The sequence below is a fragment of the Amphibalanus amphitrite genome, unplaced genomic scaffold (assembly GCF_019059575.1).
Source record: "Amphibalanus amphitrite isolate SeventyFive unplaced genomic scaffold, NRLGWU_Aamphi_draft 000263F_arrow, whole genome shotgun sequence".
NCBI lineage: Eukaryota > Metazoa > Arthropoda > Thecostraca > Balanomorpha > Balanidae > Amphibalanus > Amphibalanus amphitrite.
Window position 1 is genome coordinate 384,564 of NW_024881758.1, and position 15,455 is coordinate 400,018.

A 15,455-nucleotide genomic window follows, 5' to 3' on the forward strand; every position below is an offset into this window, starting at 1 on the left:
TCAGTTGTCCGGTTATTGGATTAACCAGGACACGCAACAGAATTGTCTGGATATCTGATTTACCAGACAGAGATCTCGAGTCACGAAGATGCCAGAATAAGGGCGGGCTCGTGAAGAACGATTGATTAAGCTTAACGAAATGAATAAACTGAATAACCGTTCTCACTAGTCACTAGGACACCGTGAAAACATTCATCATATTTAATCGGCCTTCCCTTCAAATGTTATTTCCCCTTTTAAGAAACTCAGTCATGACTGACCACTGAGACTGACCATCAAAACTCGCACCAGTCAACCAAACTAACCACATTGAAATAACCGTCCGACCAGCCCGTCGGTCCGTCCGACCGCTGGGGTCACGGACAACGCCACCGCTCCTCAGAGACCGTCTGCAGCCGGCCGGGCCGCGCCGATCCCCGTGAGAAAGTCGAGCTCGTTCCTTCAGTCACTCATCATCACCATCTCTTCGACCGGATTCCCGGCCGCTGCACAGGCCCTGTCGTGGCCAGTGTCACGGCGCCCTTTTTACGGACTCTGCAGAGAGCAGAGACGTTGCGGCGATTGGATCGGATACGGGCAGGTTGGAGTTTTAGATAGACATGGAGCGCGGAGCACTATGACGGTTCTTACATGGGTTCATGGCTGGACAACTGGTATGGCTGCTCAGTGTCCACGGCAGAGCAACGCTGGCATGGTACACTTGACGCCTTAGGTATGACGAATTGCCGTTTTTCTCTTATCAAAAGGTATCATGTGTTCACGGATTATCAACCGCATCGTTTCACGGTCCAAAAAGTTTTGAGTTTTATGGAAATAATTGATACTGGCCTTCAATCATTTCATGAGTTTCTTTTAAGAGCTTCGTTTTCGTAGTCGTGCTGATATTGCACTTTTGAGTATTTTGCTTCCTTCACAACCGTTCTAGTTCACGGCCTCAGGTAATGAGTTAATTCACTGAAGTATATAACGTCGCATTATCTAATAATAAGTGCATTGCGATGAAGCTGTTGACCAACAGCAACATTCATTTCCCAAGTTGCATGTCTCTTGACAAACGGCCACTCTCTCCACCCCTCTCTCTCCCCGCCGGTGAGCGCCTCCCTCCCTCTCTCCGCCGGGGGCAGCTCTCTGCCGCTGCAGACTCTCTCCCGGGCCGTTCGCCGGGTCAGAGGCCGGAGCCGGTGGCAAGGTAAGGCGAGGCTGCCGGGCGCCGGCGGCTCGCGTGTCTACCGACCACTGACCACCGGATGGTGGCGGCGGACGGTCCGGCGAGCGGTCAGCACGGCAGGAGGGGCGTCAGCGGCACAGCAGGGCGGTCAGATCTCACCAGAGGACAGAGTGCAACAGAGAGTAGCCACTACGGTTAACTCCCGAACAGTATATACCATCGAAACAAACACACACAACGAATAGCAGAAACAAATGTATTCACGGTCCTATCCCTCTGTCCCACACACCATCTCCAGTGCAAGTCGTCCAACAAGACAATAGTTAGCGCCGTCATGATCGCACTGCTCCGCTCACAGAGCCCCTTCGGAGGCTGGTCACACCACCCGCCGCGAACGCAGAGGCGAGCTCTCTTTGGTACGGCCTTATCACAACGCTGTCAATCGCTCTATTCCCCAGCCCCAGTAAATCAGCTCAGCTAGACCCCGTCCAGTACCACTCGGCTTAGAAGGACTCTAGTTCGGTCCGTGACCTGTAGTCGCCCTTCTCGCGGAGCCGGGGAACGATACATGTAAGAGACAAGAAGACTGGGCCAAGCCGTCCCGCATCTGTGGACCCACGGCCAGCCGTGTTACAGGTCAATGGTCAGGGTCAGGGTCACAAGTCATAGGTTACAGGTCATGGACCACGGGGCAGGTCCTCCAACAGAGACAGACATTTGGCACGGGCGGCCGTCTTAGACCAGCCGCGAGGTGACTCCGATCAACTCTGCGAGTCCTCGCATTAGGGCATACCGCAGGGGCCAGTAACCGCCACAAACGGCTAACAACGAACAGAGCCCTGATTGAAACCATTTACACATAAATAGACCAGCCGATTGTGATTACACAACATTGCCATCAGTGTTCCTTACCACGGGATTCATCCCGTACGGAAATACTCCACAATTCGGTGGTATGAATTATTCCATCTCTATTATCGGTGCTTACACAACCATTACTTCATCCAGCCGTCCCTGCCATTACAGAGGGACAACTCATAGACATTAAAGCGTCAACGGAGTGACCAATAAAAACACATATTATATGCGATGTCTGCCGCGGGTCCAGTGAACATAGCAGACAATCTCATAACCCCCGACGACAGCGAGCGTCCGTCTGCCACCCGACTGATTGGCGCAGTCCCTATCCGCTCACCGGGCTGAATTGTCCCCATGATTCGGCCAACCTCCAATTCCACAGCGAGCCGATAACGTGTCAGCTAGGCCGCCCACCAGCACGGCGCGTCTCCCAGCAGTACCTCCGGCGGGGCGCCCTCAGGTGAAGTTGCTGAAGTCCATGCTGAGCTTGATGGTGGCGGACGGTGCCTGCGGAGCGACAGGCTTCATCTCTGACCGCCGCGCCTGGGCGGCCTTGAGACTCTGGCTGGCGACTACTGCCTTCTCCAGACGCTGCCGGAGCCCGCCCGAGCCCGACAGCAGCGCCTTGAACTCCTGAGGAACCGGAACACGGTCAGTGGGTAAGTATACGGTACAGCGAGGCATGGTGACAGAGAAATGAACGGGGAAATCATATCCTCGCAAGCTTTGCCTTGAACTAGGTAACTGTTACAACCTTCTATTTTCAAAGAGATTCACTCGATGCAACGAAATCCTTTCATTGAAGCATTGATGCGACACGAGTTACATATGCCTATTATATAATTGAGCGTGGCACTGCTTGATAGCCAAAACATCTGTCGTCTACTTCGAAAGTGATAAAGCTCTCTTATTTGAACAAGAGAGATCCTGGCACCATCTTTTTTTGCAAAGAGTTTCGCATCTATCTAAAGAAGTGAAAGTTCGTTGACAAGAACCCTGCGTATATTGAACAAAGTGACTCGTTGTTTGCAAAAAATAGCAATGCGACTTTTATATAAGTTAAATTTAGACACCATTAACAGAGGTCACCCCACAGACCGCCCCGACCGGACCACCATCCCGCCGCGCGCCCCGACTGCGCGCCATTTTTAACCGCGTAATGAACCCGGAGATATGCGCGCAAAAACCGGCTAGCATGCATGGTTTCTTAATAAATATGTTCATTGTTCTCAGTACACCCAGTCCGGCCATCGTTTCATTACAGCGATAATGAGTGTTCAAATAGCGAGCTGTCCAGCCAGCTGAGCTCATATGACGAGAATGTTTGAGCAGCGCCACCGGCCGTCGAATTCAAACTATGCCTGACGAAACAATAGGCTATAATTGCTCGGCTAAAACACACCACCAGGGAATGCAATACCAGTCATAGGGCTATGCAGAAAAATCGTGAGAAAATAATACATATTAACCCTGTTGGAAAGGCCCGCCAAATGTTTGTTGGTGGTCATATGTTGAACCTGTTTATCGGTGCGCCCGATCTCAGTATTGGCTGATCGTGTGGGCGCCGCGGTTACCCACCGTTCCCAGGCACACATCCAGTCTCGGTCTTTCCACTTTGGTCAATTGGCGGCGATAAAATGTCTGCACCTGGTCTGTTGACGCTACCGTGATAGACAATTTCCAGCGCCGATCTAGCCTGGATAGGCTTCCTCAGTACTCGGGTAATCAGAATACAACAATTGACTTCATGATTCCGAGAACAGTGAGTGCCGCGTGTGAGCTTAATTATTTACAATGGAGAGTATCTTGATCTAGACCATATGTAAAAGTATTTATCTTTGGATAAATTTGTGTTTTGTTTGTAGCACCAACTCACGAAGAACTATTCATAGCCTCTTATCACGTACCACATTGGCCGTTATCAAAGACACCAATTGCACACTCGAGACGGGGATTCTTCGTAAGCAGAGCCATTTTGGGACTGACTAAACACAAACTGGCATCAGACAAAACAAATGCATTATGCCTGCGGGGAAAAGTGATAGCGATGACACACCAAATTATAAGAAATTGGACCGCTGAAAATAACAACTGTACCTTTTATTGCATTACCTTTGCACAGCTATCAGCCCAAATCAACATCAAAACAACGTAACTTTAGCCATGATACGGTTTCTGATTCAGTACTGGAATGAACACACCCTCCGCAGTGGCATCTCTCAGCCTCTTATCAGACCTCGATCACATGACCGGCACCGCTAGGATGCACACCCATCGCAAACGAACTAAGATAGAGTTGCGGGCAGAGACGTTTCTAGAAGTAAAAACGCCAGCACCGGGACGGAGCGCCGCTCACCGCGTCATCTATACGAAATGATCATACTGGCAGTGGCAGCCCGCAGCTCCAACTTGCGTGCTCAGCATCAGCTAGCTTTCTACTGTCCTCGTAACTAGCTAGAATTCAATTGGTTTCGTTTCATTGACTGAATGAGCTGACTCTGCTGCAGTATACCAAGAGGGTGAGCGTCTGTGATGGCCTGATCAGTAACATTAAGACTTCAGCCTCAGGTAAAACACAGGGCGGAATCCCAGCTCAATGCCGTTTCGCTGCCAGCGCCACCTACCTGTGGATACTGCGGGCCGATGGTGTTCAACTTCTCCAGACAGTGCTCATGGCGGGCCTGGACGAGCACCGGCGCTGCCGGCAGGGTCTCTCCGTCCAGGAGGAACCGCGCCAGCACGGGCACGTACAGACCGAGCACCTGCACTCCTGCGGAGGGACGGGAGGAGGGGTCAGCGGTGGATGTTACAACCATGAGTCTCTATGACCATATTGAGTAACATTAGCACTCTCAAGCAAGCCTTTTTATTTCAAACGATAAAATGGCCAGACGAAAAAATGAGGTAGATCGGTAGCATGAAAGAACGTCAGCATCTAGTTCTGAGATCCTCTCATGGTGGAATCGTTTTCAGAGTCTCACAACTTACCCTCGATCTCAGATCCTTGGCAGCGGTAGAAGACATTTAAAGTTGAGTCAACTCATTCAAGTTCACATCACTTACGTGTTAATAAAATCAAACTACCATCCGCAGTTCAACCATCCTATCCATACAAAGATATCTACCTAGCCATTGACGGTATGGGCATCATATATCAGCAGAGGATGCGAAGATAGCTCCCCAAGATAGCTGAACTAAAAGGAAACTCGCAAACAGCAATGGGCCCATCGGATGCTCATTGATGGACACCCGAGGGTTTGTCACAGTTACGACATACGACTTTTGCATTGCTGACTTTTGTAGGTACTGCGTTTGGATCCAGCAACCACAGAAACAAGCCATGGTGACTTTACCCCATACAAAACCCCCAACACATAACGGTTTTCCTGGTACAATAGCAGCCAGTTCAAAAGGGCCGAGCAATGCCAAACCATTCCCAGATACCGATAAATGTCGATGAATGATGGTCAGAAAATGTAACCGAGGACAATCTGCTCGTCAGCAGAGGTATTCCAAGGACCTTCGACCGCAATCAGTGCCGAACGGAAGCGATTCAGTTCCGGAGAACGGGACAGAGCGTCTGCCAACCGTTTCCACCGCACATCGGTGGAATTTACACCGGCTCGATTGAGGTTCATTAGTGGAATGACACTAATCTCGATAAAGACGCGAGGCTCCGGTAGTGCTCTGTCGAGCCCCGATTCAGTCTACAAAACAGGTGAAACATGCTCCGTACATGCAAAAAGGCCAATACTATGGCACAGTCTGAGAAAAATCACCCTTCCCACGTGAGTTACTAGTTCCTCACAGCATTCTTGCAAACTGTCCCGGAAGTTTTCAGCGGAGCATGTCATGTCTGCGGTTTTCCATTCACCGTTGTCGGAATAGCTAGCGGTTCGCATTAGTCGCGCCTGTCGATTTGAGCCGCTCAATGAAGTGTGCCGTTTCCCCGTTCCCACACTCCTCCCAGGGTACTCCTGCCGAGTGTACCCCTCTCTGCCCCCCTCTGACTCACGGTGTGCGGGGTCACAGACAGTGACCAGCTGTTCGAGCGCGGCCAGCTGCTCCAGCTGCAGCTGCAGCTCCGGCTGGCTGGCGGGCGGCGCGGCTCCGTGCAGCTGCTGTAGGAGCCGCGGGGCCAGCGCCTGGATGTAGGGCGTGGAGACGGCCCGGTCCTGGTGGCCGAACAGGGAGCGCAGCGTACGCACACAGTGCAGACGCACCTGTCGGAACGAGGGGCGTCATTGTGGATAGTCGAAGACGCACCTACCTAGCTGTAGACGAGGATGGAAAATGTTACAGGGGACGAAACTGAGTGCATGAGATAGCTGCAGCTAGGCAGTGGACTGCTAAAACAGGACACAAATATGGCAGGGTATAACGGAAAATGAGGTATACGTTGTAACGCTGAAGACGGATCTCCCTCTCTTCCTTTCATGCCTTCTTTCTCCCTCCTACCCCCTCTCTCTCTCTCTCTGCCTCCCTCCCTCTCTCCATACCTGTACGCTCTCGGCCTGTAGACAGGTGGTGAACTCGTTGACACAGGGGTACTGGAGCGCCGGGACCCGCACCACCGACGGAGGAGCGTGTAGAATGAATACTCCCATCGCCAGCAGCATAGTCACCTCGTCCAGTCGCATGTCGTCCGAGCCTGCCAGAAGTCAGACAATACGACGCCTCTGTCAAACGGCAACATAATAGACGACCTCACAATGGGACAATGCACAGAAACATGTTCTCAGAGCCTGGGCGCAAATCCCAATGTTCAATTAGAGGGATATCTTAAGGGCAAGGAATTCACAGTCATAGGTTATGAAAATATAATGGAAAAAACTATCCAAATATAAAATGGAGCTGGACACAAGTAACAACGATGCCACAATCAAACACAACACAACAGGATGTTAAATGCTAACTGCGTAACATTGGGCATGACGGGGGGGGGGGGGGATACTCACATGTGCGCGTCATGTCGATGACTTTGGCCAGGGCGCTCTCCAGCAGCTGACACCACTCGGTCGAGACGCGCTCATCTCGGCCGTACCTACCGAAACACATAGACAACTCTCAGACTGAGACACGCCGAAATCAGACTGCGATAAATGCAAGTTACTATAGTTTCACGCAACACCAGTCAAGGCGAGTCAGTGGTCACATTCGATAAGTGAGAACATTATGCTTCAGCCACAACCGCTAATACACATCGAAACCTTCTGCCAGTGTGACCTCCCCAAGCCTCAAGTCCACATCTCTTTCCCTCTAGATAACCCCAACTCGCTTAATCCCCTAACCTATGTGACACGATGACTCTTAGGGCGAGCATAGCCGAAGATCCCCCTTCCCTCACCTATGTGACACGATGACTCTGAGCGCGCGCAGAGCGGCCGCCACCGCCGGCCGGGTGGCCAGCACGGCCCTCTCGCTGACCGGTTTGGTAGCCAGCTGCCTGAGCACGCTGGTGGTGAGCAGTAGTACCGTGGGTAGCACGGCCAGGGCGCCGCGGGGCGAACAGAGTGACGGCACCGCCTCCAGCACGGCCACACTCTCCATCAGAAGCTGGTGGGAGTGTTCTGAGAGGCCGGCGGAGGGTGGGCGGACTATCCGGGCCGCCGTGCTGCTGTGGAGAGAGAGGATAACACGGTCAGGGACGGTACAGCTGGTGGGAGTGTTCTGAGAGGTCGGCGGAGGGCGGGCGGACGATACGGGCCGCCGTGCTGCTGTGGAGGGGGGGGGGGGAGGGGAGCAGTCAATGATGGTACAGCTGGTGGGAGTGTTCTGAGAGACCGGCGGAGGGCGGGCGGACGATACGGGCCGCCGTGCTGCTGTGGAGGGAGGACAACACGGTTAGGGACGGTAAAGTTGACTCCGAGATGCCAGCGGACGGCGAACGGACTTTCCGATCCGCGGAGCTACTGGAGGGAGGGGTGGTGACTGCATAGTATAACTAGATCGAGAACAACAGAATCAAGTAATTGTAAAATGTTAGCTTACAAACAAGCGCGATACTAGCTTGGGGAGTAATCATTAAATACATTATCTCCCTTCCAGTTTTTCCATTCTACATCAATTCAACAAAAGACTGACGAACAAAAGTCGCCATCCGGTCAGGCACAAGCTTTGCCAGCGTCGCCGTCAATGGTCAATTGTCAGCCGAATATGAGTGTCTCACCTGCCCTGGGCGGCCGTGTTGAGTGCCGGCACCAGTTTGGTGAGCAGGCACAGGCAGACCTCCAATAGTGCAAACACCACCGACTGGCCGGGCACGATGTCCCCGGCGGCGCCCCCCTCGCCCAGCAGGTCCGACTCCGGGTGGTGGCGCGGCTCCCGGTTCGCCGGCTGCAGGTCTGCGGCGAGAGAAACGGAGTGCAAGCGTACAGTCACTTCATCGGGGTGGAGGAGGACGATGGGTGCCCGACCTGCGACGGCGGAGTCAGGGAGGACGCGGAACACTTCCTGACGTCGTGCCCCGCGACGGTCCGCGTCCGTCACGACGTTTTCGGGAGAGAGGACCCGACGCTGCGGGAGGTCTTCGCTGACCCATGCCGGGTTATCGAGTTCCTGCGGCGCCTGGACCGACTATAGAGCGCCCACGGCGCTAGACACTCTGGCGGGGTGCTGGTTCCTCCGGCCCTACCCGGCGTCTGAGTCCGCCGGAACCCGCCCGGGGGCCTGCTGCCTTCCCTGCGCGGACGCCGCAAGTGTCGCCCCCGAGGGGGACTGGGGCCCTTCCGGGCCCCCCATGTGGGCCCACCGGGCCCGACGGCCGGAACGACAACAACAACAACAAGAGAAACGGAGTTAAATAGGTGGAAAAAGTGGAGTACACAACAGCTTTAACCCGGCAGGCGGTGGGCCTACCAGCCACCTTCCACGCGGTGGGGGGGGGGGGGGGCACTTTTTTGCCCCCCCCGTATCTCCGAAACTACTGGACGGATCCGGAAAATTCAAACGGCGTTCGATAGCCCTGTCAAATTTGTCGAAGGAAACCAAATTTCATTGACCTCGGGGTCACCGATGACGTCACAGGTCAGGTCAAAGATGAAATGTTTCACCGTTCACAGGGCTTCTAGGGAAAGCGCTATAACACCGAGTAAAACGCATTTTGTCGAAAATCAGCGATAAGGCGTCAGTTGTCTAGTACATATGTTGCTATTAGAGGTCACTGGTCATACCAGGTCAGGTCACAGGTCAGGTCACCAAAGGTCACCAAGGGTCACCACATGAGCCCAACTTTACTAAGGTGATGTGATGCATGTTTTATGGCCAGTTTTTCATTTCCAACTCAATGGTGTTGGTTATAAGACCGTCAGGTACGGTTTAGGTCACTTTCTGGTGGAGGTCAGGTCAAGGTCAGGTCAAAAAAGGTCAAATTTCAAAGTTGATATTTTTGCATAAAATGGGTATCGATTCGATGCAGCTCGTCATGGGGAGTCTAATGGTGGTCTTTGTTTTGCGCTACGAGGTCTAGAATTGCTAAAAATTGAGTTTGAAAATTTGACGTCATCAATTTTGAAGTTTTTTCGCTATAACTTGGCCAAAAAACGAGGTATCGATCTCAAATTTGGTATGTAGATAGAAGGCGGTAGGGACTATCACATATATTCCGGTTTTTTCGAAATTCAAAAAACTTTTTGGATTTTTTGGCTATTATATTCAAAAAATCTATTTTTTGATTTTTGGGGGTCAAAATCCAAAAAATTCGAAAAACCGAAATAGCAGTTTTGTAGCCCTTTTGATTCCACACCTTTTATGTCTAAAACATTTTTCTGTATCTCTAAAGCTGTAGGCCTGACAGCTCTTCCCGCGAAACCTTTTTTTTTGGGTCGAAAATGGCAAAAATGACGTCACTCTTACGTCATTAGCGGCCAGCCTATCATAGCCTTTGGAAAATTTTTGGTCACCATGTGCGCTAGCTGCTCCCGGGAGGGTACTGAAAGTTTGGTGACGATCGGCGCAGCGGTTCTCGAGATATATCGAAAAAAGTAAAGGGGGGGGGGGGCAAAAAAATGCCCCCCCACCGCCTGGAAGGTTAACCCGCGCCCTGGTGGGGGGGGGGCTATTTTTTGCCCCCCCTCCAGACTTTTCGATATATCTCCAGAACCGCTGCGCCGATCGCCACCAAACTTTCAGTACCCTCTCGGACATCAATTTTACACATCGTGACCAAAAATTTTTCCAAAGGCTATGATAGGTTGGCTGGAAATGACGTCAGAGTGACGTCATGTTCTGCCGTTTTCGACCAAAAAAAGGGTTTCGCGGGAAGAGCTGTCAGGCCTATAGCTTTGCAAATACAGAAAAACGATAAAAACATAAAAGATGTAAAATTGACAGGGCTACAAAACTGCTATCTCGGATTTTTGAAATTTTTGGATTTTGACCCCCAAAAATAAAAAAAATATATTTTTTGAATATAATAACCGAAAAATCCAAAAAGTTTTTGGAGTTTCGCAAAAACCGGAATATATATGATAGTCCTTACCGCCTTCTATCCACATACCAAATTTGAGATTGATACCTCATTTTTTGGCGAAGTTATAGCGAAAAAAACTGTTCAAAATTGATGACGTCAAATTTTCAAACTCAATTTTTAGCAATTCTAGACCCCGTAGCGCAAAACAAAGACCACCATTAGACTCCCCTTGACGAGCTGCATCGAATCAATACCCATTTTATGCAAAACTATCAACTTTAAAATTTGACCTTTCTTGACCTGACCTTGACCTGACCTTCACCAGAAAGTGACCTAAGCCGTACCTGATAGTCTTATAACCAACACCATTGAGTTGGAAATGAAAAATTGGCCATAAAACATGCATCGCACAACCTAAGTACCTAATGTTAGGTTCATGTGACCTGACCTCTGGGCTCTGACCCTTGGTGACCTGACCTGTGACCTGACCTGGTATTGTCAGTGACCTCTTATAGCAACATATGTACTAGGCAACTGACGCCCTATCGCTGATTCTCGACAAAATGCGTTTTCTTCGGTGTTATAGCGCATTCCCTAGATGACCCGTGAACGGTGAAACATGTCATCTTTGACCTGACCTGTGACGTCATCGGTGACCCCGAAGTCAATGAAATTTGGTTTCCCTCGACAAATTTGACAGGCCTTTCGAACGCCGTTTGAATTTTGAGGATCCGTCAAGTAGTTTCGGAGATACGAGGGGGGGCAAAAAATAGCCCCCCCCCCCACCAGGTCGCGTTATAAACAGACCCCACCAGGGCGCGGGTTAAGGGGTCTGAAGAGGTTATGATGGTGGATTTGACTTTTAGGTGTTCAAAGAAAGCAGGACAGGACGGGCTAAACACAGTCAATCAGTCAAACACCTAGCAGCGCATCCCAGTGCGTACCTTTGAGCCGTCTCCGCTGTGCGGCCTCCAGGCTCTCCTGGGCCGCCGTGATGACCTTCCTGACCAGTTTCATGACCAGCAGGTGGACGGCCGGGCTCTCCCTGGTCAGCAGCAGCCGGTGTTGCACGTTCAGCAGCTCGACAGTCAGCGCCGGCGAGCCGCTGAGCAGCCGCCGCGGCCAGGGGGAGCTGACCAGCCGACAGAGGGCGCGGAGACACGTTACCACCACCGGGACGGGCTCCGAGCTGCGCGGGTTGCACAGCGCCTCCATACAGATACCTGACGGCGGGGGACAGGGATCGGTCATAATAATCATGGTGCCACATTGACAACACAAGGTGAAAATAAAAAAACATTTATATGCAACAGTCGTTTCTCAATCATTCGTTAACATCCAGCTGAAGTTAATGAGCTTTTAGGGCAACCGTGAATATAACTGGCAATCAAAGGATGACAGACACATACAATAACGAAGCCAGACAATGAACGATAGAAAACGACAGGCCAGGCACCAAAGAACAAGTTGGACCAGAGAATAGTGAACGGCAGCTCAGAGAACACGATGGTGATATATAACGCACCGAACAGCAGGTGGAAGCGGTCCGTGTTGATGTCCTCCGGACTGCGGCCGGCCGCCGCGTTCGTGGGACCGATACCCAGGTTGGTGCTGCCCTCCACGTCAATACCGACCTGGCGGCGAAGAGATAGCACGGTCAGAGTCAGAGTTCACTACATAATCCACCAGGGGGTGGGGAATGATCACAAAACCGCATACCGGATGTCGTGACAACAAAGTTCACCCTTGAGGCCATATTGATGCCATCAGGTAAATGACTGCAGCTCTTAGCCCCAATCGTCCCCTGTCTGAATTAGCTACGGTCTAGTGCGGTCGTACCTCTAATTTCTTCATATTCTCCCATTGGCCCACTCCCAGTCAGTTCCCAATATGTATCCCATTGGCACCGAGTCCTCCTCCGTCTCTCCCATCCCAGCCCTCTCTCTCTCGCACCGCAACTGACCGGTCCCGCCCCACCCCCTCCGCAGTCCCCCTGCAAACATCTCCCCAGCCATACACCTCTACATAGAATCAGCCCCTCTCACCTACCTTTTCGGTCTGGACATTATCGAATCCGCCATTATCCAGCCATATGGCGGCGGCGTGCAGTACGGCCGGCCAGGCAGTCCGGTAGTACGGCCGGGCCGCCTCCACAGTGTCCATGGTGTAGAACGCGCCGCCGTCGTGCGGCAACTGAGAGTTGAACTCTGACGGGGGGGGGGGGGGGTAGTTAGAGAGGTCTCTGAGACTCCAGCATGGACAATAGAGAGATTGACAGAGATATAAAACACAAACACCAAGCACAGAACGCAAATAGTTTATGGCATGTTTATGGTTACGGAGCGAGCGAAGCGAGCGGAGTCTCATACTGAATTAAGGGAAAATCCTGAGTATGAGCGGCCGGCCGGCCGGCCGTGGGGACGCTCTTCAAAAGCTAATAGGTATCTTAGGAACAGGACATCCGATTGACAAGCGGTCTTCTTTACTGAATGTCACTTGGACGTAAAAGCTCTGTGGTGTGATGGCCACCATGCGTTCTTGCCAACCACCGCACGTGGCGCGTGGTAAAGTTGGACATTTTTTAAGAACCCCCAAATTGCAACCTAAATAACGGCACAACGGTTGGGCCGATTGAATTGAAACTCGGTACATAGTTAGGTCTCCATCAGATAATTCATCTGCATGTGTTAAAGTTGGGGTGCTACAGCACGTGCGCACGTGCAGGGGGCGCTCCCAGATCTCGAGAACGGCTGGGCCGATTGCGCTCAAATTTGGTACACGGTTGGGGACCAGTTAGTAGGGTGCCGTGCAAAAGTCAGTTTGGACCCCGCTTGCACGTGCGCACGTGCAGTGTGCCGCTTCCAGATCTCGAGAACGGCTAGGCCGATTGCGCTGAAATTTGGCACATCGCTAAAGACCGGTTAGTAGCGTGCAGTGCACAAGTTAGTTGGAGGTACCCCCTCGCAATTTCGCACGTGCAAGGCCCATCCTCTCGCTCGCTCCGTTGGTCGCCCAAAAGGCGTTTTACTGGTTTATAGACCCAATGTGATACTGTGGGCCTTACATGAACGGCTGTTACTTAGCAGCGCTGATGGGTACAAACAAGCCCTCATCCAAGATAACTGCTCCCCTACACATGACACAATCCTCATCCTCCCTTTCTCCCTCTACCCAGCACGCAGTGTCGCCCGGGCCTCTCACCTGGCGGCAGTGACAGCAGCGCCTGATCTTTGAGCGCCGCCAGCCAGTGTTTGGCCAGGTTGGCCAGCTCCGGACGCACCAGACTGAGCAGGTCGTCCGCCCCTCCGTCCTCCGGGTCAGTGGAGTCAGCCGGGGAGGTGGGGGAGGCGGGCTCACCGTCAGAGGACAGAGGGTCAGAGCCGCCCTCCCGCATCGCCACGATGTATACCTGAGGGGGAGAGAGGGAAGGAAGTTAAAGATTAAAAGGGATGGAGGCTGGAAATGGGACAATGACATCGCAAGCCTATCCGACCAATGTATCGTAACCGAAGAAGAATTGTCACCATATTAATATAGTAATTGCCGATCAACATATTGATCTACTAGCAGATATAATATTTAAATTCCTTACACCGAACTTCTTTAATAAATTTACTTTGTCTTTGTCTGACAATAACACCTCATTAGGAACCCCACAACATAGACAAATAACTTCAAAAGACAGTCGTTTTTCCACGCACCTCGGCCCAGGCCTTGAGTATTGCCAGCTTCTCCAGTGTCATGGCACTCTCGTTGTAGATGTGAGTGCCACGCCATTTCAGTTTGGCCAGTGACGAGACGAGCAGCTGATGGACTCGACGCAGGTCCGCCAGGTCGCGCGCCACGCCTGTCCGTAAGGTCAGGTCATCAATCAGGTCAGCTAGTTAGGTCAGGGTTAGGTCCGCAAGGCAGGAGGCTAACGGAAACAGGTAAATACTTCGGGAAATTTCTTATTGCAATTAAGAAGGCTCATTAATCAGCGCACTATCCTCATCCTCCAAGGTGTATTCAAGCTGGTTGAACACACCACCATTCAAAAACTTCCTCCAGAGCCGCTCACGTGACTGACCTGAGCCGATCCAGGCGGAGCAGACGTGACAGGCGCGAGCGGTCACGTGACAGGGCGTGTCGGCGGCGAAGGCCGGTCTCAGGGCGGCCGATACCTGGGCCTGGTACTGCAACACGCCCGGAGCGAGAGACGTCAGAGGGGCGGAGCGGTTATACAGCAGCGGGGGCTCAACAGTTCGTCACCTGCTCCAACGAGGCAAGGCTGGACGGGACATGGCTGATGCGAGTGATAATTAACGCCCAAAGTTGGGAAATTTATAGGGGTTTGATGTCTATTTATATCTTTTTTTTTTAGCAAGGACAGTATTTTCTATAATATCAAGCACCACGCATTTGTAGAACAAGTGACTCTTCAACGTATAATATGCTTTTATTAATCAAATCAAATACGGGTGTTATATAGTTGTAACGACAGTGTCAATGTTTCTATTTAATCGCGCGTCTCTCCGCACCTGTTCGAGGAGCAGGTGCCCGGGCACCTCGGGGTCGGGCGCCGCCGAGAACAGGTCAATCAGCTGGTGCAGCGTGTCCAGGCCGGCCAGACGGAGTGGGTCCGAGTCACTGGTGGCGGCCATAAACGCCACGCGAACCAGGTCCGAGAGGTGCAGGATGAACCAGTCGCCTGGAGACAGACAACACAGACACAGTAAAATACAGGTGCAGGATGAACCAGTCGCCTGGAGACAGACAACACAGACACAGTAAAATACAGGTGCAGGATGAACCAGTCGCCTGGAGACAGACAACACAGACACAGTAAAATACAGGTGCAGGATGAACCAGTCGCCTGGAGACAGACAACACAGACACAGTAAAATACAGGTGCAGGATGAACCAGTCGCCTGGAGACAGACAACACAGACACAGTAAAATACAGGTGCAGGATGAACCAGTCGCCTGGAACAGACCATTTACAGAGTCACGGTATACCAGGTCTGACAGGTGCAGGAT

The 15,455-nt window shown here is 51.9% G+C and overlaps 1 protein-coding gene across 3 annotated transcripts in view; it reads right to left on the reverse strand.

Annotated features, from left to right (window-relative positions):
* Window positions 1–1,409: 1,409 nt before the first annotated feature.
* LOC122386810 (HEAT repeat-containing protein 5B-like) overlaps window positions 1,410–15,455 on the reverse strand; it is a 90,720-nt gene continuing 76,674 nt past the window's right edge. For all 3 annotated transcript variants that reach the window (XM_043376450.1, XM_043376448.1, XM_043376449.1), the window contains 14 exons: window positions 14,957–15,126; window positions 14,506–14,611; window positions 14,138–14,283; window positions 13,638–13,845; window positions 12,486–12,643; window positions 11,962–12,070; window positions 11,381–11,659; window positions 8,196–8,370; window positions 7,374–7,643; window positions 6,985–7,070; window positions 6,526–6,677; window positions 6,042–6,249; window positions 4,651–4,796; window positions 1,410–2,659 (listed from right to left, as the gene is read on the reverse strand). In XM_043376450.1, coding sequence (XP_043232385.1) covers window positions 2,483–2,659; window positions 4,651–4,796; window positions 6,042–6,249; window positions 6,526–6,677; window positions 6,985–7,070; window positions 7,374–7,643; window positions 8,196–8,370; window positions 11,381–11,659; window positions 11,962–12,070; window positions 12,486–12,643; window positions 13,638–13,845; window positions 14,138–14,283; window positions 14,506–14,611; window positions 14,957–15,126 — 2,390 coding nt within the window. In that variant the 3' untranslated portion in view covers window positions 1,410–2,482. The remainder of the gene's footprint in view (window positions 2,660–4,650; window positions 4,797–6,041; window positions 6,250–6,525; window positions 6,678–6,984; window positions 7,071–7,373; window positions 7,644–8,195; window positions 8,371–11,380; window positions 11,660–11,961; window positions 12,071–12,485; window positions 12,644–13,637; window positions 13,846–14,137; window positions 14,284–14,505; window positions 14,612–14,956; window positions 15,127–15,455) is intronic.